Below are 18,950 nucleotides of genomic sequence, written 5' to 3'. Positions count from 1 at the left end.
CCTGTGCAGGGGAAGGCTGGTGAAGACCTTGCTTCTGTACTAACATCTGGCCTTAGTACAGAGGCATCCTACCTGCCCACCTTCTCCCACTTAGTTTACTCAAAATGAGATTTGATTAGCACCTCTGAAACAAGCTCCAATAATCCCACTGTACAGGCATGTCAAGGTTTAAGTGCCTAACTCTGATTCTGAAATCTAGGCACATGCACATCCGAAAGGCCATGGAGCAAATCTGTGGCATTGTCTGGTTACAAAAGCTGTTTCTGTCACCTCTGTATTGTACTGAAAAGAACAAACAAACAAAGAAATAAACAAAACTATTAGTGCCAGCTTTCTGGAAAAAAAAAAAAAAAAATAGAAATGTTTTGCTATGATTTTTAAAGGACTGAACTCTTGCTTCCCAATCCATCCATCATTCTGATTTTGGTTAAGGACCCTGCTAAAAGAAAATGTTCTCCCTGCTTACCTCTCCCAGAGAGTGAGGAAAGGCAATACCTGTGTTGGAGGGAGCATGCATCTGCCCAGCCTTCCCCTGCAGCCTGGTGTCTATTTGATAAGGGGAGGCAAAAGAAGAGCAGAGGAGCCCACTCCTCATCAGAGGCACAGTGCAGGTGGCACTGCAAAGATCTTAGGAAATTGTTTAATGTGAATGAAATTTCAGGTTTTGGAAAACACAAGCTGGGACATGGGAATGGGGCTTCTGAAGGGTACATGTGTTCAGAAGTGAAATGCATCCACTTGGCTCTCTGCATTTTCCACCCCTGGGAAATGCAAGCTTTACAAAGACAACTGTAAGCCTTCTCCAGCTAGGTTTTGTCACCATAGCTTGCCATTTCAGCCTGCATTCCACCGTGCTCCATGAGATGCTACAGCCAGCAGCCCTTGCAAAGGGGAGAGCCTTTCTCAGAGTCAGCTGACCCCTTCCAAGTCTCACTGACCTATAGAACGTGTCTATTGCACCAAAAGAGCTGCATGTTTCAAAACAAGATACACTTTTCTTCCATCCACAAGTCCCTCTACTCATGTATCACAAGATCTCTTGGTTTGCCCCAGAAGTCTTGAAATGATAAGGCTCAGGGGTTGCCCCCAGACCCATCACTTACTGCAGGACCCCTGTGCTTCCCACTCTGCCTCACAAAGTGGACCTCACAGCCCAGATGTGCTTGGCACTGCAGCTCCATCCAGCCCCTCACAGAGCCAAGGTGGCACCTGAGTTTTCTGAAAGCTGCTCAGCATGACCATCCTCTTGGGACCCCCTTCACTTCCCTCTACCCACTCTGCTCTGCCCAACAGCTCCAAGTGAGCTGTCAGCTCTGAGCCCCCTCTCTCTCAGCCTCTGCAGAGGCTTTGCTCCCTTCTCCTCCTGCTACCCATGTGATGCATGCACAAAGCAGAGGTGAGAGCAGCACGTGGAGCTCACAAACACTCCAGAGATGCTTACCTGCAAAGAGGGAGGGCAGCACACGTTGAGGCCAGCAAAACCCCCAGAGAATGAAGAGGAGCTTATCTGGAGGCCTCACATGTTAAAATGACAGTGCATCCTACCAACTAATGAGGACAGGACTGTTAGTGTACATCTCCAAACAACATAATGGTACTGATAGCTCATCCTTTCTGATGCAGCAGAGACCTCAAACCAAAGACAGTGTAAGTGGACTTGAACAATGAAAGGCTGGAATGTAGAGATGAGGGATATGGATAGAGAAAGGTATCTCCTGCAGAACTCCAGAGAGGACAAATGCAGAGCGAAATGTGTGAGGGTCTCCCAGCTTCCCCATTTAACAAGTAATTGTAATCCTCTGCTACTTCAGCTCACAGTTTCACCTTCTTCTGTAAACATAATGGATATTGAGGAGTATACAAATAACTAAATGCACCAAAAAAAAAAAAAAAAAAGAAAAAAAAGAAAAAAGAAAAAGAAAAAGAAAAAAGAAAAAGAAGCAGTAGAAAGGCCCTGATAGAAGAAGGAAGCAGCAAGGGAGGAAAAATATTGCACAGATTAAATACTAAATACTAAGCAGAGAGTTAAGATGACAGTGTCTGATTTTCTGCAGTGTACAAGAACATGCTGAAGGCAAAGTAATGAAAACAACTTTCCACAGAAGTGATGGAACTTGTTACAAAAGCACGAGGTCAGGTGCTTAACAGCATTTTGGAAGGCCCAGGCATGATGTGGAGAAAACAGTCCCCCAGGTTATAAAAGAGAGGGACTAACATACCAGGAAAGGAGAACAGCCCAAGGATGCAGAGCATCCTGCTGGAAGGCAGAAGCTCCAGCTCCCAACAGACAGACACCAGAAGCATCCCTCCTGGGCAGGCTGCTCATAAACACTCAGCACAGCTCCTGGCAGATGTGGATCATTGGAAGGTTGAATCTGATTGGTTTCCTCTGTGTTGTGACCTATACAGTCCCCAGTACAAAACCTGACCAGAGGCAGAAGTGTGCATTCTTGTTGCAGGCTACAGTAGATTCAAAAGCCAGAGTTAGAAATTGGAGGAATACTACATGCAAAAGAGTCAAATCTTTGCTGAGAATACAGTGTTTCTGGCAGTGTGGATGTCTCCTGTGCCTAGCCCATGTCTCCGGTACCTTTCTTATAAAGGGAGAGAGCTTTTAAAGTGAAGGCAACAATTCCAGACAGCTTGTGAAGGCTACATTTCACCAAGATCTTGAGAGGTGCTGGAAGCAATGAGGAGAATAAAGGCCATTTTACAAATTACTCCACCACTAGATGTGCCACTTAATTTTGTCCCCCGGTTCTTCCCCCCACCCCTAACTTTGACAAAACACCTCCCTTTGGAAAAGTGACCAAATAAAAGTCCTACCCCATGTAAGCAAATGACATATGGTCTCCTTGTCCAAGATCATAAAAGAACATTAGGAAAGCCAAGATGCTTCAGAAAGAGAGAGAAAAATGGAACATCTGACTTAGTAAAAACCGAGCTGCCGCTGCCAGAGACTAATGAACAGTTTGTTGGCTTCAACTTCTTTGATGATTAAACACCAGCTCCTGTTCCCGTCATTTCTGGGAGAGAAATTAAAGGACAAAGTAGTCCTCCAGTATGTTTTATTTTAAGGAGAGGGCAGGGAAAATAAGAATTATTTTTGAGGGAAGGAGACAATGTGCCTACAATCTTTTGCAAAGAAACAGAGCAGTGTAAAATGCACAAGAAAATATATGAAGGACAGGTCAAGATGGCCACAGTTCTTAGCAAGCTTGTTTAAAAAAGCTCCTTTGCCCTCACAATGGATTGTCCATTTCCATGCAGATAAGACAAATCAGTGTGTTCCAGATCTTAAAAAGCACCAGTTAATCTGGCATTAGTAAAGACATGATAGCAATCTTTCTTTCTCCAAGACAGTACAAAGTCTGTCTTAGACTCTCACCTTTGCCTAGGGCAGGAGGCAGCAGCTCTCGTACTTACTGTGCTTTTCATGGGGAGAGAATTCTGCCAACATTCTGCTTTTAATTTATCTTCTGGTGCAAGCCAGTGCCCAATTTACAAGTCTGAAGTTCTGCATGACAACTGCTATACATAAAGTGACAACTATTGTAGATACTGTCCTTCTTCTTGTTCTTCAGCTTAGAAGGAGTGAAATCCAGAATCTCTTTCCATCTACCTTAATTTTGAATAACCAGATATCCCTAGATTTGGGTGACAGGAGAACCACGTTGTACCTGCAATATCTCTGTCAATAATGCAAGGGAACAAATGTGATTGCTTCTAGGACAGGCTTTGTGCACCTCTGTGCAGCAGGTCTTTGTGATCTTGAACTCATTTTTCTTAGGACCTTGGAAGAACTTTGCATGGAGATGTTTCCCCTCACCAATCTGATCTACTTTTGTAGTAATTTGCATGTGTTTAATTGCTGAATGCATGTCCAGAAACTGGGACATATCAGCTGTATCCTCAACAACTAGGGGTGTGCAAATGAGGTGTCATCTTGTTGCCCTATTTCTCTCCTGCCACACTCCATCTCTATAGCATCTGTACTGGTGCGAGTCCTGCATTATGTTAGCATGCTACATACTTGTATTTTGCACACCCACAACAAACCATAGAACAGCATTAGTGGCTGCATCCCATTTCTTTGCCCATCTCGCAGCTTCCCCCAGCCCATCTATTTGTACTTCTAGTAGCTATCCTTACTGCCTCACAGCATATTACCAGTGCCCTGCTGCATACACATAAGGCCATATCTAACATACAGCCATTAAAGTTCAAAAATATGTGTTTAATAATCATTTGTATCCAATTAAACATGGAACAACTAGCCTATTAAGCTAAATTGAATTTGAGTGAGACATTTAAACAGCGACTTGTGAAGATACTGGTTTCTAAAGCCCTCAGAAGACTGAGGTGAGAACGCTGGACCATGCCAAAGGAAAGGTGAAGCTGGAAGACCAATGACAATCCCTAGACTATTTCAAAGGTGCTTCACAGCCTCTGCGTGCATCTTCAGATGATTTTCATTTTACAGTGACTTTCTTACCTCTTGCTTTCTGAGAGCTGCTCAATTCAAGTGGTCAACACTCATTATGCTTTCTAGCAGGATCAACACGGTAGCAGAAAAATGCAATTTCACTAAAACATTCCCAGAACTCTTCATTCCTCTGGGCTATTATTTTTTAAGAATTATTATTATTTTTTAATGAAATGTTCTCTTCATCATCTTGTCAAGAGGTTTACTGGACAGCAATCTAGCTGAACCATACTCCAGACAGGAGAGTTTCTGAAGCCCTCCAAATAGACACTGACTGCCAGACACTATCGGAAGAGAAGGGAGGAATGGCAAGGAGAAAAGGATACTTCTAAATCCTTCAAGGGACTTAGAAGCCCACTGGGATTGGGTACTCTAGAAAATACTTCTGTGTCTCTCTTTCAGCTCAGTCAGTGCTATTCTGTAGGAGACTTTGGGCACTTTAATCTACATCCCATTTTCTCTTACCCATAAAATGAAGACAGTGATGCTAACTTGCCTCTGCGTTGCAGTTTGGGATTATACATCTCTAGACAAGTGCTAAGTGTGCAATACGCAGAAACTAATTTTTTTATTATTTTTTCCCTGGGAAAATAAAACTTTAAACAGAGTTTATAATTCTCTTTGGCATTCAAGACCATCAGTGTATCTTAGAGCTGCATGGATAGGGAATTGTGGCATGAATGAAGCAATACTACTACTTTACATAGCAAAATAAAATACTGTACACACAGTTCTGAGCACCAAACCATGGTTCTTTCTGCATTATCAAGGCATACTATGCTTGAAAGACAGTTTTAACTTAGAGAAAGAAGAGTTGTTATTCCATGGTCAAAATAAATAAATAAATAAATAAAAAATGCTGCAAAGATGTTATTGCCATGGAGGCAGCTGGAGGCAAACAAATCCTTTGAACGATGTAAGGCAACTAACATGTTCTGGATGGAATAATTACCACCACTTGGCTGGCAACTCAATTGGTGTAGAGTGGCTTGACCAAAAGTTTACAAGGTACAGCTAATTTCCCTTAGAAACCACAATAGTTTGATCATGTAGAAAAGACAACTGGGACTAGACAGAGATGATGTGGAATCCGGCACAGAAGATGCAGAACATTTTTCTGGGAACATGGCACAGTTAGGCCAAGCACAGGGATATCCTAAAGGGAGAGGATGGCAGTCTGTGATCTGAAAATCAAGGCTTGCTTTTCAACAAGCTGTAAGGGAAACTGTTGATCGCAGCCTGAACCTCTGATTAACCATTTGAGGCAAGTGATGAGTCAGCTGTGGGAGCACAGGTGAAGGTAGTTCAGCTGTGCTCCTGGAAGGGGTGTAGCTTGACTCCACCTCTCCTAGGTCCCATTTAAGGGCTGACCACCACTAAGGTGGTATCTCTTTCTGGAGATCATTCCTTTGTGGATTTCTTGTGGAGAGTCTTGACATTGGTGAGCACCCATCTTGACTGAGGGCCTCAGAGTTGGTGAGTCTATTCCTTAGATTCCCTCTGGCTATCTATTTCCAACTATACATAACTATACTTGTATTGTTCCAACTGTACGCAGGCCCATGAAAACTTTTGCAAATCCTTACATTCAGAAACCACGGGACTTTTGTACACACAGGCCCATTTCTATATCTAATGTGACAGATCCTACATGAGTACTTTGAATAGCTCTATCTGTAACTCCTATGCTTGCAGATTGTGTTAGGGGAAAAAGAAAAAGCAGAGAACTGTACAGTCATTATGGGACAACTGTAAGGTAGAATTATACCAACTGATAACCTATTCTTGGCAGCATCTACCATCTAGGGTGCTGACCAGATGGGGCATCGTACTTCCACGCTACCTCTGCTCCTAGTCATGCCCTTGATTGCGCCTAGGCAAAGCCAAAGAAGCCAGACTGAGCAGCAGCACACAAGATATGGCCTATGCTATCATTCTCCCACTTTAGCAATCCAAGTCCTGGCTGTAGGAGCATAAATCTGATGGATGGGTGCAGTGTAGTTAACTGGCGATAGCCTTCAAAACGAAGCTTATGAAACATTCCTGATCCTGCTGAACGAGTCGAGTTTATTACAGGATGCATGAGGGAAAAAAAACAGATTTCAGCAGGCTGTAGAGGTCCACAAGCAAGCAGACTTGGACTTCACGGCCAACTGGATGGCAAAGAACAAGCTGCAGTCCTTGTCCATGCTGAATGAGTGCTCTCTGCAGTACCAGGACCAACAGTCCTGGAGCCAAGGAGCTCTATTTGCAGAGCTGGCTGAAAGTTGTTGGCAGGGAGCCCATGTGAGCTCGGTAAATAAAGTATCCAGATAATAAAAATACCCAAAGGCACTGTTTAATTTTTCTGAGGGTTCTGATACAGCCAGCAATATTGTGAGGGAGCAGAAATCTTGCAGACAGGAACATGGGCACAGGGCAAAGCTGACCTTCCAGAAGAAAGGAACAAAAGACATCTGGTAGATATGATAGTGCTCAGCCTCTAGAGCTAGATTCCCACGCTCATTTACAAGGAAAAAGATTCACATTCAGGATCTAGACTGAGATTCAGGAGAACCAGGATCATACTAGAGCTGGTGTGTTGTAGGCCTTCAAGTGTGCTTGAACCTCAGCTGAAAACTTGATGAACAAAAGGGTCAGTACTTTGTGTATCCATGACCTAGGAATGCAAAGTGCTTGGGAAGGGAGATGAAAGGCACAAGCTGTTTTCTTCTGCAGTCACAATGATGTAAAAGAAGATCCTGTGGCAGCAGGTTGCAGCAGTGGAAGAGGGAGATGAAGTCCAGCTTGCAAGATGTAAACATGTTTGGCTTTGCATTTCTCTTCACTAGAGACTCAGGTGGGAGCTCACGAGCACCCTGTAAAGAAGGGGGTGAAGGATGTCTAAAAGTGCACATCCCAGCCTGGTGGCCCACTGCTCCCTAGCAGATGGAAGGCAGCCGCTTTCACGTGCCCTGCAGGCAGTGGTGTGGAAGGCGGTAGGGGCTGTGGGATCCTGCCTCACTTCTTTCCTTGCCAGTTTTCTGGCTGGAGATGCCCCAAGAGTGTGCTCATGCCAGGGCAGCAGAGACTGCCTGCATTTCATCCCACATACATGCACTACCTCCTTCCCCAAAATGATCGCTTTCATCTGACTTGAAGGCCTTTCTAGATCTACAAACAGCTCAGCAGATCCTTTCCCTTTCACCATCATTTTTCCTTGAATGTTCATTTTTCTCTGTAGCCTAGCAACTCCGCACAGACTCAGAATATTAACAGCTCCTGTCCCCACACACAGTCTTCTCCAGAGGCCTGAAAAATGTGATAGCAGAAAGGCTGAGAGTGGTAGGAGTGAGCACGAGAGATGTAGAGAGCATGCAGGGATCCTATATCAGCATTCAGAAACAGCAAAGCTATTCAGCTGTCGTATCTGCCACCTTCACTCAACATGTACATAACATATAGAGCTATATATAGCCCTATTTATTTACATATTCAAATAGCAACATGACATGCACGCCCTTGTATTCAGAGCTAGGTTCTATATTGAGGTGCTGGCACTCTTGCGCACGTACATTCCATTGCTGTGTGCTATAAATATATATGTGACAAGATGTCAGCAGGTCAGATCCTCAAGATCTAATATGGTTTTCAATCAACTAGATGAAGCTTTCACTTGTAGGAAGATACTTCTGCAGTAGTCTTCTCCAGTGCTGCAGCATTTCTATTGAAACAGGTGGCTATTTAGAACATTGTTCTCAAATACAGCTTTTTAAAGATGTATATATACATATATATATATATATTTGTGTGTGTATAAAGTCTGTGGGAGTTCTGCCTGTAATATAAAAAACAAAGCAGGAAAAAAATCAGCTGGGAGAGTTTTCTGCAGTAACAATTCTAACTACTACAGGAATGCCACGGTGCACACTGAAGTGGTTCATACCACTGCCATACAACGCTGACATGTTCAGATCTAAAGATAACTTGGCTTTTTCAGGAACAGATGGAGCACTGCAATACACAGCACTGTTCAGCTGAAAGCGTGCTGCAAACCATATAGCCGTGGACTCTCATCCTCTCCAATATGACTTCTTTCCTGCTGTGGGGTGGAGTCATCTACGATAAGCAGAGTGAACATAAATCTCTTCAGTGAGAGTACAGAATATTCTCATGGGGGAAACCACCCATTGAGCCAGGCATCTGAACTCGTTCTCAGTCCTGGAAGTGGGGTTGACTAAGCCCTGCTGAGGTTTGGACTTGTGATCCTGGGAGGACTTGCAGAGCTGCTCCTTAGGAAAAATGACACAGTGGAAAGATACTTAATGGGGATGTGTAAATGCTTATACTCAATAAGCAGCACCACCATGTCTTATTAGTGCTGCAAAATCCTGGATTTGGTCTAGGAATCAGCCAGTCCATCTAACTGCTTGTCCATACCAAGCTATTCCAGTTGCACAGATAACAGGCTTCCTGCATACCCTCCCATTAATTTATCCTGCGAATGCTATAGGATTTCTAGGAGGAAATCAGCATGGTAGAATAGAAAGCCTCAGGGGGAAAGAGTCATACTCTAGCTCAGCAGCTCCCAGTTTTTCTTCAGCTAAGAGCTTATTTCAGCAAGGCTTCCGCAGCTCGTTATCAATTGATCTATGTCCATGGTAAAATCATGCAATTCAGCCAACAAAAACTATTTCATTCCAGAACATCATTAATGACAAAGACATTAGAGCCTTTCAGCACAAACACAGGGGACTCCTTTATAGGGGATGCTATAAAGCTTTCCCCTACTTGTATGAGGACAGATCCAGGCAGGACTGCTGCTTTACCAGACTGCCCTCTGCTACACACACCTCAAGTCTATGGGAGCTCCATCTCAGAAGGAGTTTCTGGCTCTATCTTCTGGCCATTGCATTTGAAGCAATAATATGGTGATCTCTGGGTTGTTACTTAGCAACTTATATCTAAGATGTAGTGAATTCACTGGGCCGTCTCTACAGGTAGACAATATCAAGGCCAAAGACATAGGGAGAATTTTGTCCTTGGAATAGGATAATTCTTGAAATATTATGGAAGATAGAGAAGATCTTTCCCTTCTATGAGTTGCCATAAATACAGTAAATATTGACATATGAGTCACACTGACCTATTTTCCAGTTTTTCACCCAAGCCAATCTCTTCGTAACTAATTCCATAACCAAGAATGTGGAGTACGTCAGGATCCTTTGCAATGGTTTGCTTTTTCTTAGCTACTTTGTGCAAGATCACCACCCTGTTGTGGAAGGATCATGTTTTGGGGAAGGAATGGGAGCACTGCTTGTTTGAATTTCAGCAGCCACTCCTATATCTCATCACACAGAATTTCCCTGAGACCTGATGCCTACCTGTGCAATCTGGTGTAAGGAACCTGCTTTGGCAGGGGGTTTGGACTCAATGATCTCTAGAGGTCCCTTTCAACCCCTACAATTCTGTGATTCTGATTCTTTACTTGTCTCCATGCAGTACCTCAGTCTAAGGGCTAACCAAAAGGACTTGGGGGTACCAGTGGATAGCAAGCTGGATGCAATCTGCCCTCATGGACTAGAAAACCAACCTTACCCTGGGCTGCATTAAAAGCACTGTGGTGAGCAGGTCAAGGGAGGCAATCCTGCTCCTCTGCTCTGCACTGTGAGACATCACTGGAGAGCTGCTTCCAGATGTGGAGTCCTCAGTACAGGAGAGACACAGAGCTGTTGGAGTGCATCCAGAGAAGGGCCACAAAAATGATCCAAGGGACGGAACACCTCTCTACAAGGACAGGCTGAGAGCTGGGCCTGTGCAGCCTGGAGAAGGGAAGGCTCCAGGGAGACCTGAGAGTGGACTTTCAATAGCTAAAGGAGAGCATTAAGAAAGAAGGGGACAGATTTTTTAGCTGGTTATGTTGTGAGAGGACAAGGGGAAATGGTCTCAAACTAAAAGAGGGAAGATTTACATTGGATGTAAGAAGAAGGTTTTTTACAGTAAAGGTGGTGAGGCACTGACACAGGTTGCCTAGAGAGGTGGTGGTGCCCCATCCCAGGAGACACTCAAGGTCAGGCTGGATGGGGCTCTGAGCAGCTGACAGAGCTGTAGGTGTTCCTGCTCATTGCAGGGGCGATGGACTAGGTGAACTTTAAGGGTCCCTTCCAACTCAAATGATTCTATGATTTAATTATGTGTCTTTCAGTATAATCAGTAGGATTTCTGTTAAAGTAGAATGTGGTGTGAGCAGATATCCACAAGAGACTCTTGGCCTTTTGAACTGTATCAGTGCTGGTAAGTCACCTTGAGACCCAACAGTCCATGGTGGAATGACAACTGGAAGAATAAGCAAAGCAAGTAAGGTCTGAAACAGAAACAGAAGAGGAGATGGGTTCCTTCTACGGATTAGAGGTCCTCTCTCCCCTTCTACAACTGTCTTTATTTCTTCAAGCAACTCACAGACAATAGGAAAAAACATCACGATGCTGCTGCTTCCCTTCAGCTAGTTTGGGGTTGTGTGTTTATGTAGAAGTTACTTTCCATTGATGTAGAAACATGTGAGAAAGCCACCCAGGAGACTGCATGTAACTGATGGCAGCCCGCAGAGGATACTGCTTGCAGCTATAGAGCAGGGCCTTCCATCTCATTCCCTGTTAACTCTCTCCTTCAGGAAAATACCATTTGATATGCACAGAACTGCCACTGTTTGATTTTCCAAGCAAGCAGACACCCAATGCATTACAGCCCTGCACGCAAGTGACAATTGCTGCATGACCTAAGTGGTACTGAGGCAATCTTTGGCAGAGGAAGGCACAGACCATTGCCAGCTCTGAAGAAACCTACCATCTCAGCCACATGCTTGCAATATCACAGTTTAAATCACAGCATACAGAATCCCCTAGCACATGAAATAAAGCACAACTCCTATTTGTCCATGTCACCATAAAATCTAGGTACATCAGAGCTGTACCATTCTTATTATGCTACACTATAAGAATGTGGCCCTTCTTCAGCACCAAGGCAATCTCTACTACCTGCAACACTACTATCACAGGAGCCTACAGCAAATCCAACAGGACTGCAGTCCCTGCAGTACTATTACAACACGCCATCCAGTCAGCTCAGCACCAGAGATGCATCTTTACTGTGTTTTGGCAGTCTTCAATATTCAGCAGCCCTAAATACTAGGATGTAGCATATTCACGCACACATTTGGATACTCCAGTGCTGTGAAGCTGGTGATAGTTGAGGCCAGAGGGACACCATCACATTGCTGGAATGTCCTGTCATACTTACAGCATATAACCCAGAATCCTCTGACTGTAGGATCTAAATACTTGAGCCTTTAAAACTTTTGCATATCCAGAGACATAGAATAGACTGACTGAAAAATATCTTTAAATCTTTTTTTCCTCATTGAAAGTAGTTGCCAACAAGGCAGAATAATTTCAGATAAATATGAAAAATGCTGATATTTGAAGAGAACATGAGGTATTATAACATCCATAGCAGAAATCTCTCCTTAAAAACTTGAGTTTTAAAACTCAAGGCAACCATATCAATGGAAATTCCTCTTCAGGTCTACATTATGTATCCTGCCTGCTATTGCAGATGTACAGTTAGTCCATTGGAAAGCACTCAAAGGCCAAGAGATATGCCCATGTGTCTCGTAGTCTAAGAAGCTGCTATCTCTCAAAGCTTAGAATCATAGAATGGCCTCTCCTACCAAGTCTATTCATCTACGCTGCCTTCTTTCACCAACTATGTTCAGCACACAGCAGAATCACCCATGTATTAATGTGTGTGGGTTATATTGATACGGGATTCAGCTAGGCAACGGACATTCATACTGCAGTGAAAACAGGACTACAAAGCCTGATTAGGACAGATTCCTCTACAAAATTCCCCCACGAAGGCTATTTCAGACATTCCTGATAGATGGAATCTTTGACATAGTGGAAAGAATGATGCACCCCAGATGGTGTCATAACAGGTTGCAGGATGGTCTTGTCTGGGTAAGAACACCCTTACACACCTATAGTGGACTTGCAAGCTCATTGGTTTCTAGGGACATACATTACATCCCTCTTGAACAGGGATAACTTATTTTCCTAAAGAGACAATCTGGTTTCTTAGATTTCAATCAAACTTCAAGAAATTAAGAGGCATCGTGTCTGCTATTTTCCTGTAATCCCCAAGTGATCAGCCAAGTGCTGGCGCTCCCATCAGGCAGCAGCGTGGTGAGAGGTGATGATAGAGGACTAGGGAACAGGAGGCAATGAAGTGAAATATCGAGGTTAGCTTTGCCAAGCATCCTGCACCAACCACTAACCTGTCTGCACTGCGGACTGCTGCCCAGCAAGATGTATCACCAGTCCCACAAATATCACTGCTTTAAAACCTTGTATATCCCTGCAAACAGTTCTTTATGGAAGGCTTGCTTCTTACACTAGCCCTCTACAATCATCCTCTTGTAACTTTTCAACTTGTCACCAGGTTTATAAAACTTTAAAGCTAGTGCTATAACAAACTGAAACAATGTTATTGCAGATGTAGGAGAGCATCTTGGGATGAATAAATTATAGGAGCCACAAAGAAATCACGACGACAGCGGCTGCATGCTCCCAGTTGCTTATGGTGAGCAGATACACAGGGAGAGCAGGCTCAGGAATGCACAGATCATAGGGCAGGGAAATTGAAGCCTTATGAAGGGTAACCATCTCTTCTTCTAAATGCCTGCAATGCTTCTGGTTGTTTTACTTATTGAAATAGTTTGTGAATGCCTGAAGTAAGTCTGAACTGTTTGGTACTGGAAGATTAGTGAGGCAAGGCTGTAGGTGGATATAGAAGCCTCCACTCCCACCCTGCAAAAAGTGTCCAGATTGGGCCAGTTCTCAGCTGTCTGCTGGAAGGGTGTACAGGGAAGACTTCCAGCTCCTGAAGCAGTTGGTGCTGGATACCATCGGAGCTGGATCCAACCAAGTAGGTTGGCTGAGAGAGACCACTAAAATGATGATGACTGTGAGCAACATTGCCGGCACACGACTGTGCATTTTTCTGGATGTACAGTGACTTGAGTTCCAGGCTGGCAGCACCCTTTACTCTCCTGGTTCCTTCCTTCTGTTCTTAGCAGATCCACTGAGCTACGAAACGTCATTACGAAGGTGTTTCTCTTTTCAGACTGCCTTTAAAACCCCAAGTTGCAAATTCATACAGGACCTGAGAATTCTCCAGCCAGGCCTTTCATCTTCATGGATCAGCACTTCCCAGAGGGTCTGCCACTCAAATGTGCCCTCCCCAGTACCTGCTTGGCCTGGCCCCTGTCACCTTTTCCCAAGCATTTCAATTGATGTCACTGATCTTGGCTCAGCAAATAATCCTTTTAATCAATGACAAGAACAGAGGCTGCAGCTCAGCATTGCTTAGCAGAGCTAAGAGGAGTACACAGTAATAAAGCATTACTTGAGCAAGTGAGCTTGAAAATACGGCTGACCACACACAGGCAGCAGCCGTGGTGAATGAGATGTCATTTTTTAAAATAAGGACAATAGTTTTGGTCCCTCACGATTAGGATATCATTACAAAGCTAGCAGTGCACCTAGGAGCCTCTTTCAACCCAGCATGACTCTATCTGCACTGTACCATGTCATGGTGTTGGGGCATGGCCCTCAAGAGTATAAGATGCTTTGCCTTTGTATGACAAGGAGCCAGGAGACACTGAGCTTGTACAGGCTACTGCAGTGCAATCTGTGCATTGGTGTCTGGGAACTTCCAGTGTAAAGACACAGTTGTGTTGTCTTTGCGTAGCCCCGTAGGCTCCAGGATTGAAATGTCATCACAAAATCATTTCAGCAATACCATTCTCATGGGAGAGGAGGCAAAAAGTGCCACTTAAATCGTGGGTGGAGCTGCATTCCTCCAAAGCACCACATCCAGCCAAACTCCTGTGGAAAACAACTTCTTGAATCACGCCATGGCCAGGCACTGGCAGCACTTGCTCCCCACCATCATGGTGTCAGTAAATGCCAGGAGTCCCAGGGATAGGCATGGGAGAGCTGGGGGTTCTCCTCAGCCCAACCCATTGTTCCAGAAAGGATGTCTGAGGATTAATTAATTATCCTACAAGGGGCAGTAAGTAATAACACTCCTTGTGGAACAATAGAAGCTATTTGGTTACCATGACAACTCAGCTCCACTTGTGTGCCTTTAATTTATTCATTGCACAGTCCCTTCCCCAATCATACACAATGCCAAAAAATGCCTTGTTTTTCTTGCCAGTCACCATATCCAGAGCAGGGGTAAGACACAGCCCTTTCCCGGGGGCATCTGTCACCCAGAATGATGCACATAAATCTCTTCTGCTTGGAAAATTGCATCCCATGAGATTCTGCTCCCTGTAGGTTTGGTTTTGATTCTCATCTTTTAACCCTTTTTGAAGCTGCCTCGCTACATTTCTTATAGAATCTTGATCTTGAGTGGGTTCTCCTGCAAACATATGCAGGAAGGATGACCAGGTGTTTGTGCTTGTCAGCCTCTACGGAGAGCCAGGAGAGATGATCAGAAGCATGGAAGCGACATTCCATGGCAGCATCAACAAGAGTGTGGCATAGGCAATGCTTAGTGCTCACTCCGGTTACAGCCATGCCATGATTACAAAAACACTCAGTGTCCATTAGTAGTGCTGCCCACTTTCTGTAAGACCCAGAGCAATGTGCAGATGAAGGTTGGTGCAGGTTCGGTATGCTCTCCCCTACACTCCACAGAGGTTTCTCTACAATCTCAGTCATACACTTTTGCCCCAGCAGTCCTTCTGCAGAGGAAATATGGTGTTCGCTGGAAAGGGGAGAGCATTGCTCTCACAAGGAAAGCGTTAAGTGTTGCAAAGAGAATGGCTGCTAACACAGGATACAGCATGCCTGACTACAGCAGCTGTATGGCAAAAGACCTGAGAGGACTTTACAGCCCATGGACACACCTCCAGCAGAAGCTTCATCTTGAATCTGCAGAACTTAGCTCTCCTCTGATATCTATATAGGAAGATCAGGGTAATTGTAGCACGTAAATCCTTCACTTCCTGCAATTATGTTTGTGTAATCTGGGGTCTTATACAACATTTCCAGACCCCAGATTTTTCAACCTGACTTTAGCAAGGAAGGTGACAGCTGCCACATAGGAAAATTCAGGTCCAACTTGAGACTGGGGGAGGAGGTGACTTGAAGTTGAGCTCTGTCCTGGCAGGAAAGATAGATGGAACTGGGTTAAGCCATCTGCCTTTTCTAAGTTGAGCTTAACCTCAAGCACAGTTACCCGGTGCAATTGGGACTGAGGGCTTAATCTGAATTTTTGTATGTACATTCTGCTCAGTGTCACTATTAACACCGAGGTGTAACATGCCATATAGAGAATGATAGTAAAGGTTGGGCTAGAGAAAACAGGTCAGGGGAGTCCAGAATCAGATAAATAGGACAGGAGCATTGGGAGACCAAGATTTTAACAGACTTGAACAGCAAGAGCTCTAAGCTGGCCTAGGATTCTCCTGCATGGGTTGGGACTGAGGAATAGGACAGCTGCTGCCAAATGGTCCCCATCCATCCTCAATGGCAAGCAGAGGGACTTGGAGGAAAAGCCTCTAGGCAGGAGGGAGGAAAGTAGGTCTAGGTGACAGATCAGTGCAATGCAATGGGGTGAAATCTGTTATCTGAGCAGAGAACATTTTTCTTCAGTGATAGGAAAAGCTCCAGCCTATAAATGCCACTCCAAGCACACAGATTGCCCTGAGATGCCTCCTTTCCCAGTACAGATCTCCAAAGAAATGCCAAATTACCACCAGCAAGCATACAAAGCCACTGCCTGTTTTTCAACTTTGCAGTCACAGGCTGACTGTAAAGCTACTCCTGCTTTTGTGCCACTGGAAAAATACAAGCATCTGCTTTGAAGGAATAAGCATTAATGGCTGGAGGAGACAACCAGCACAAAATAGTAAGAGATGATTATCTGCTCTGGATAAGTTGTAACTAGCTCCAGAGATGCCAGCCAAGTCTCTCCATCCACACACTGACAGATGACACTCAGGATGCTCCTCTGAGCTAGTGGATGCTAACCTTACTAGGACTTATCAGGAAGCAAACTACAGTCCTTCAATCACATCACAAATATAGAGACAGGCATGTACCAGAGGGCCATCACGCCAGCCTTGTTTTTCAAGGGCTTAATTTCAGAATTGTTTTGGTCTGGAGCTGGGCTGTGGGGCCAGTTGTGACACAGGCCAATTAGTGGGTGGAAAGAGCAAGGCTCAGACAGAAACCAGTATGCTGAGAAAGAAATTTGGAGACCTCATTTTGTACAGCCCAGTGATGTGCTGAACTTTCTTTTTTATCACAGCGCACACAAAGAAATCATGCTTGAACTCCTCATGCTTTAGTGACGAAGAACTGTCTCAGGTCAGAGTACAATATCTCCCACAGTCCTATGCCCAGTGAGAAAAAAACCCCACACATTTTGTATCAAAAAAATTACCACTTTTCCTCCAACAACTTCCCAACAGTTGCAGGGAAGATCTGCAGGAGGAACTTAAGGAAGCCTGGTCTTTTCATCAGGGACACCCTGAAAGCTCAGGTGACTCCAAGGAGACACTGTCTAGGATACACATCTCAACCAGGAAAAGAGAGAACATTTTATTAGCCTTTTGTTTGTTTTTCATCCCAAACTCACCATGTTGACTTCAGAGATCTGGTCAATGCTGGAGATATGGATGCTCATTCCCACTGTGACAGGGTTACCTGAAACACAAACGGACTGGGTTAGGACCATATCCAGGCTCTCTCCTTCTGCCTGCTATTACAGCATTGACTAGAAATGCATGGATATGATTTGAAGCAGCCTCACATTCTGCAATATCCAGAATTTCAAAGTCACATGTGCTCAGATTATTGGAGAAGAATAGATTTGTCTAACTCCCAGCTTGATTCTTTAATTCTTGGAAGTTAATCACTCCCCCTAGTTATGCAATTATCTATGGTCGTCATTCCAAATAACACCTTCAGAGACATCAGCAGGCTCTCAGAGGTCTTGCAGAAGGTGTTGCTGATTGGCCATACACAGAACATAGCAATCAAACCCATGCAACATATAGGCAGGAAAGATACTCCAGCTCACTTCTCCATTCTCCTGCCAGCTCTGCTGTACCAAACAAAGCCCAGATGAGTTTTAATACTCAAGACACCAGACAATGGAAACAGATCCATTAAGCAAGAAACCAGCATTTCTACTGTGGCTTTTCAGAGAAGCAAAGAGTAGTGCTGGGATTAGAGAACAAATTCCCCATTTTTCCATTAGCATGAGGGTACACCATCCCTCACTTAAGCTGTGTAAAATGATTTGCAGAGAGATACACATCTGCTGCTAAAACTAGCACAAGGTTTACCTATGGCAGCTAGGGATGGGATTTCTGAGAGCCACCACTCCCCCATCATTCCCACTGCTCCACAGTCAAACTCAATCCCACTGCAACTAACACCCTTCCTCTCATATGTGCCAGTTAGAAAATGCTTCCTTGCAGCACGGTACAAGAAAGGGAAAGGCAAGCAGCTCTGTCACTCAAGGTATTAACTCTTCCATGGATTCATTAGTAGATCTAAGTGCTGAAATATTTACAGATAATCATGAAATGGCTTAGAAAGTAATTAGGAGATTGGGGTAGAGGGGAGAACCACACAACTGGAAATGAAGTGATTTTTTAATTATATGTTTCCAGAAGTAGGGAAGTAGTGTCATTAGGGCTGCCTTGTGATTGGGTGCACTGTTAACCAAGACCCTCTGCTGCAAATTAAGCAGTATTATCTTTTAATGGAATATGAACAACACTGAAAACATCAGAATCAACAACTGTAATTAGACCCTGCTAAGCAAATCCCCTGAAAGAGGCAGTGCATTTCTGCAGTGCTCCTGGCTCACTGTCAGTTGTGCTGGGGACAGGGTGCTCGGGAGACCTTGCACAGCGTCCAGAAATCCCCATGCAGGGCAGACTCCCTGTATCCTTGTATTGCTCTGCTCATCTATCACAAGGGAACCAGGTGGGAAAATAACCACAAGTCACTATGTGACAGCCAACCTCCTCACGTCCTGCACCAGTAAAACTCTTCAGGAAGTCTCACTTCAAGTAGTTTGTCTTTTTTTCTGCAATCAGGACCTTGCAGTGATAGCAGCCATAGCAGGAAGTGTCACTGCCCTGAAGACCTTACTGACTAATTGGCTGCAAGAGGAAAGATGGGGCCATGTCAGGACTGCAGCAGAGCTGGGGAGAAGCCAGATCCTGACTCCTGAGCCCCACTTCATGCCAGTGTTTTTTTCCTCCAAGAGATGCTCTTCTGTCTTCTTCGCTTCTAGTTTGTCAGCTCTGGCTAATGTGGTACTGTGGTTGGGGCGTCCTTTCCTTCCTTGGTGCAAAGGAAAAAAAGAAGCTTTTCTTCACCCCTGCTGTGCAAGA

General features: G+C 44.4%; 1 protein-coding gene across 2 annotated transcripts in view; it reads right to left on the bottom strand.

The window, feature by feature from the left end:
* The window catches only part of LOC140252291 (gamma-aminobutyric acid receptor subunit beta-4), a 67,210-nt gene that overhangs the window by 23,411 nt on the left and 24,849 nt on the right, over positions 1-18,950 (bottom strand). For both annotated transcript variants that reach the window (XM_072336788.1, XM_072336789.1), the window contains exon 3: positions 17,177-17,244. In XM_072336788.1, coding sequence (XP_072192889.1) covers positions 17,177-17,244 — 68 coding nt within the window. The remainder of the gene's footprint in view (positions 1-17,176; positions 17,245-18,950) is intronic.

The sequence above is a fragment of the Excalfactoria chinensis genome, chromosome 4 (assembly GCF_039878825.1).
Source record: "Excalfactoria chinensis isolate bCotChi1 chromosome 4, bCotChi1.hap2, whole genome shotgun sequence".
NCBI lineage: Eukaryota > Metazoa > Chordata > Aves > Galliformes > Phasianidae > Excalfactoria > Excalfactoria chinensis.
This window is presented reverse-complemented; position numbering and strand designations above follow the sequence as displayed.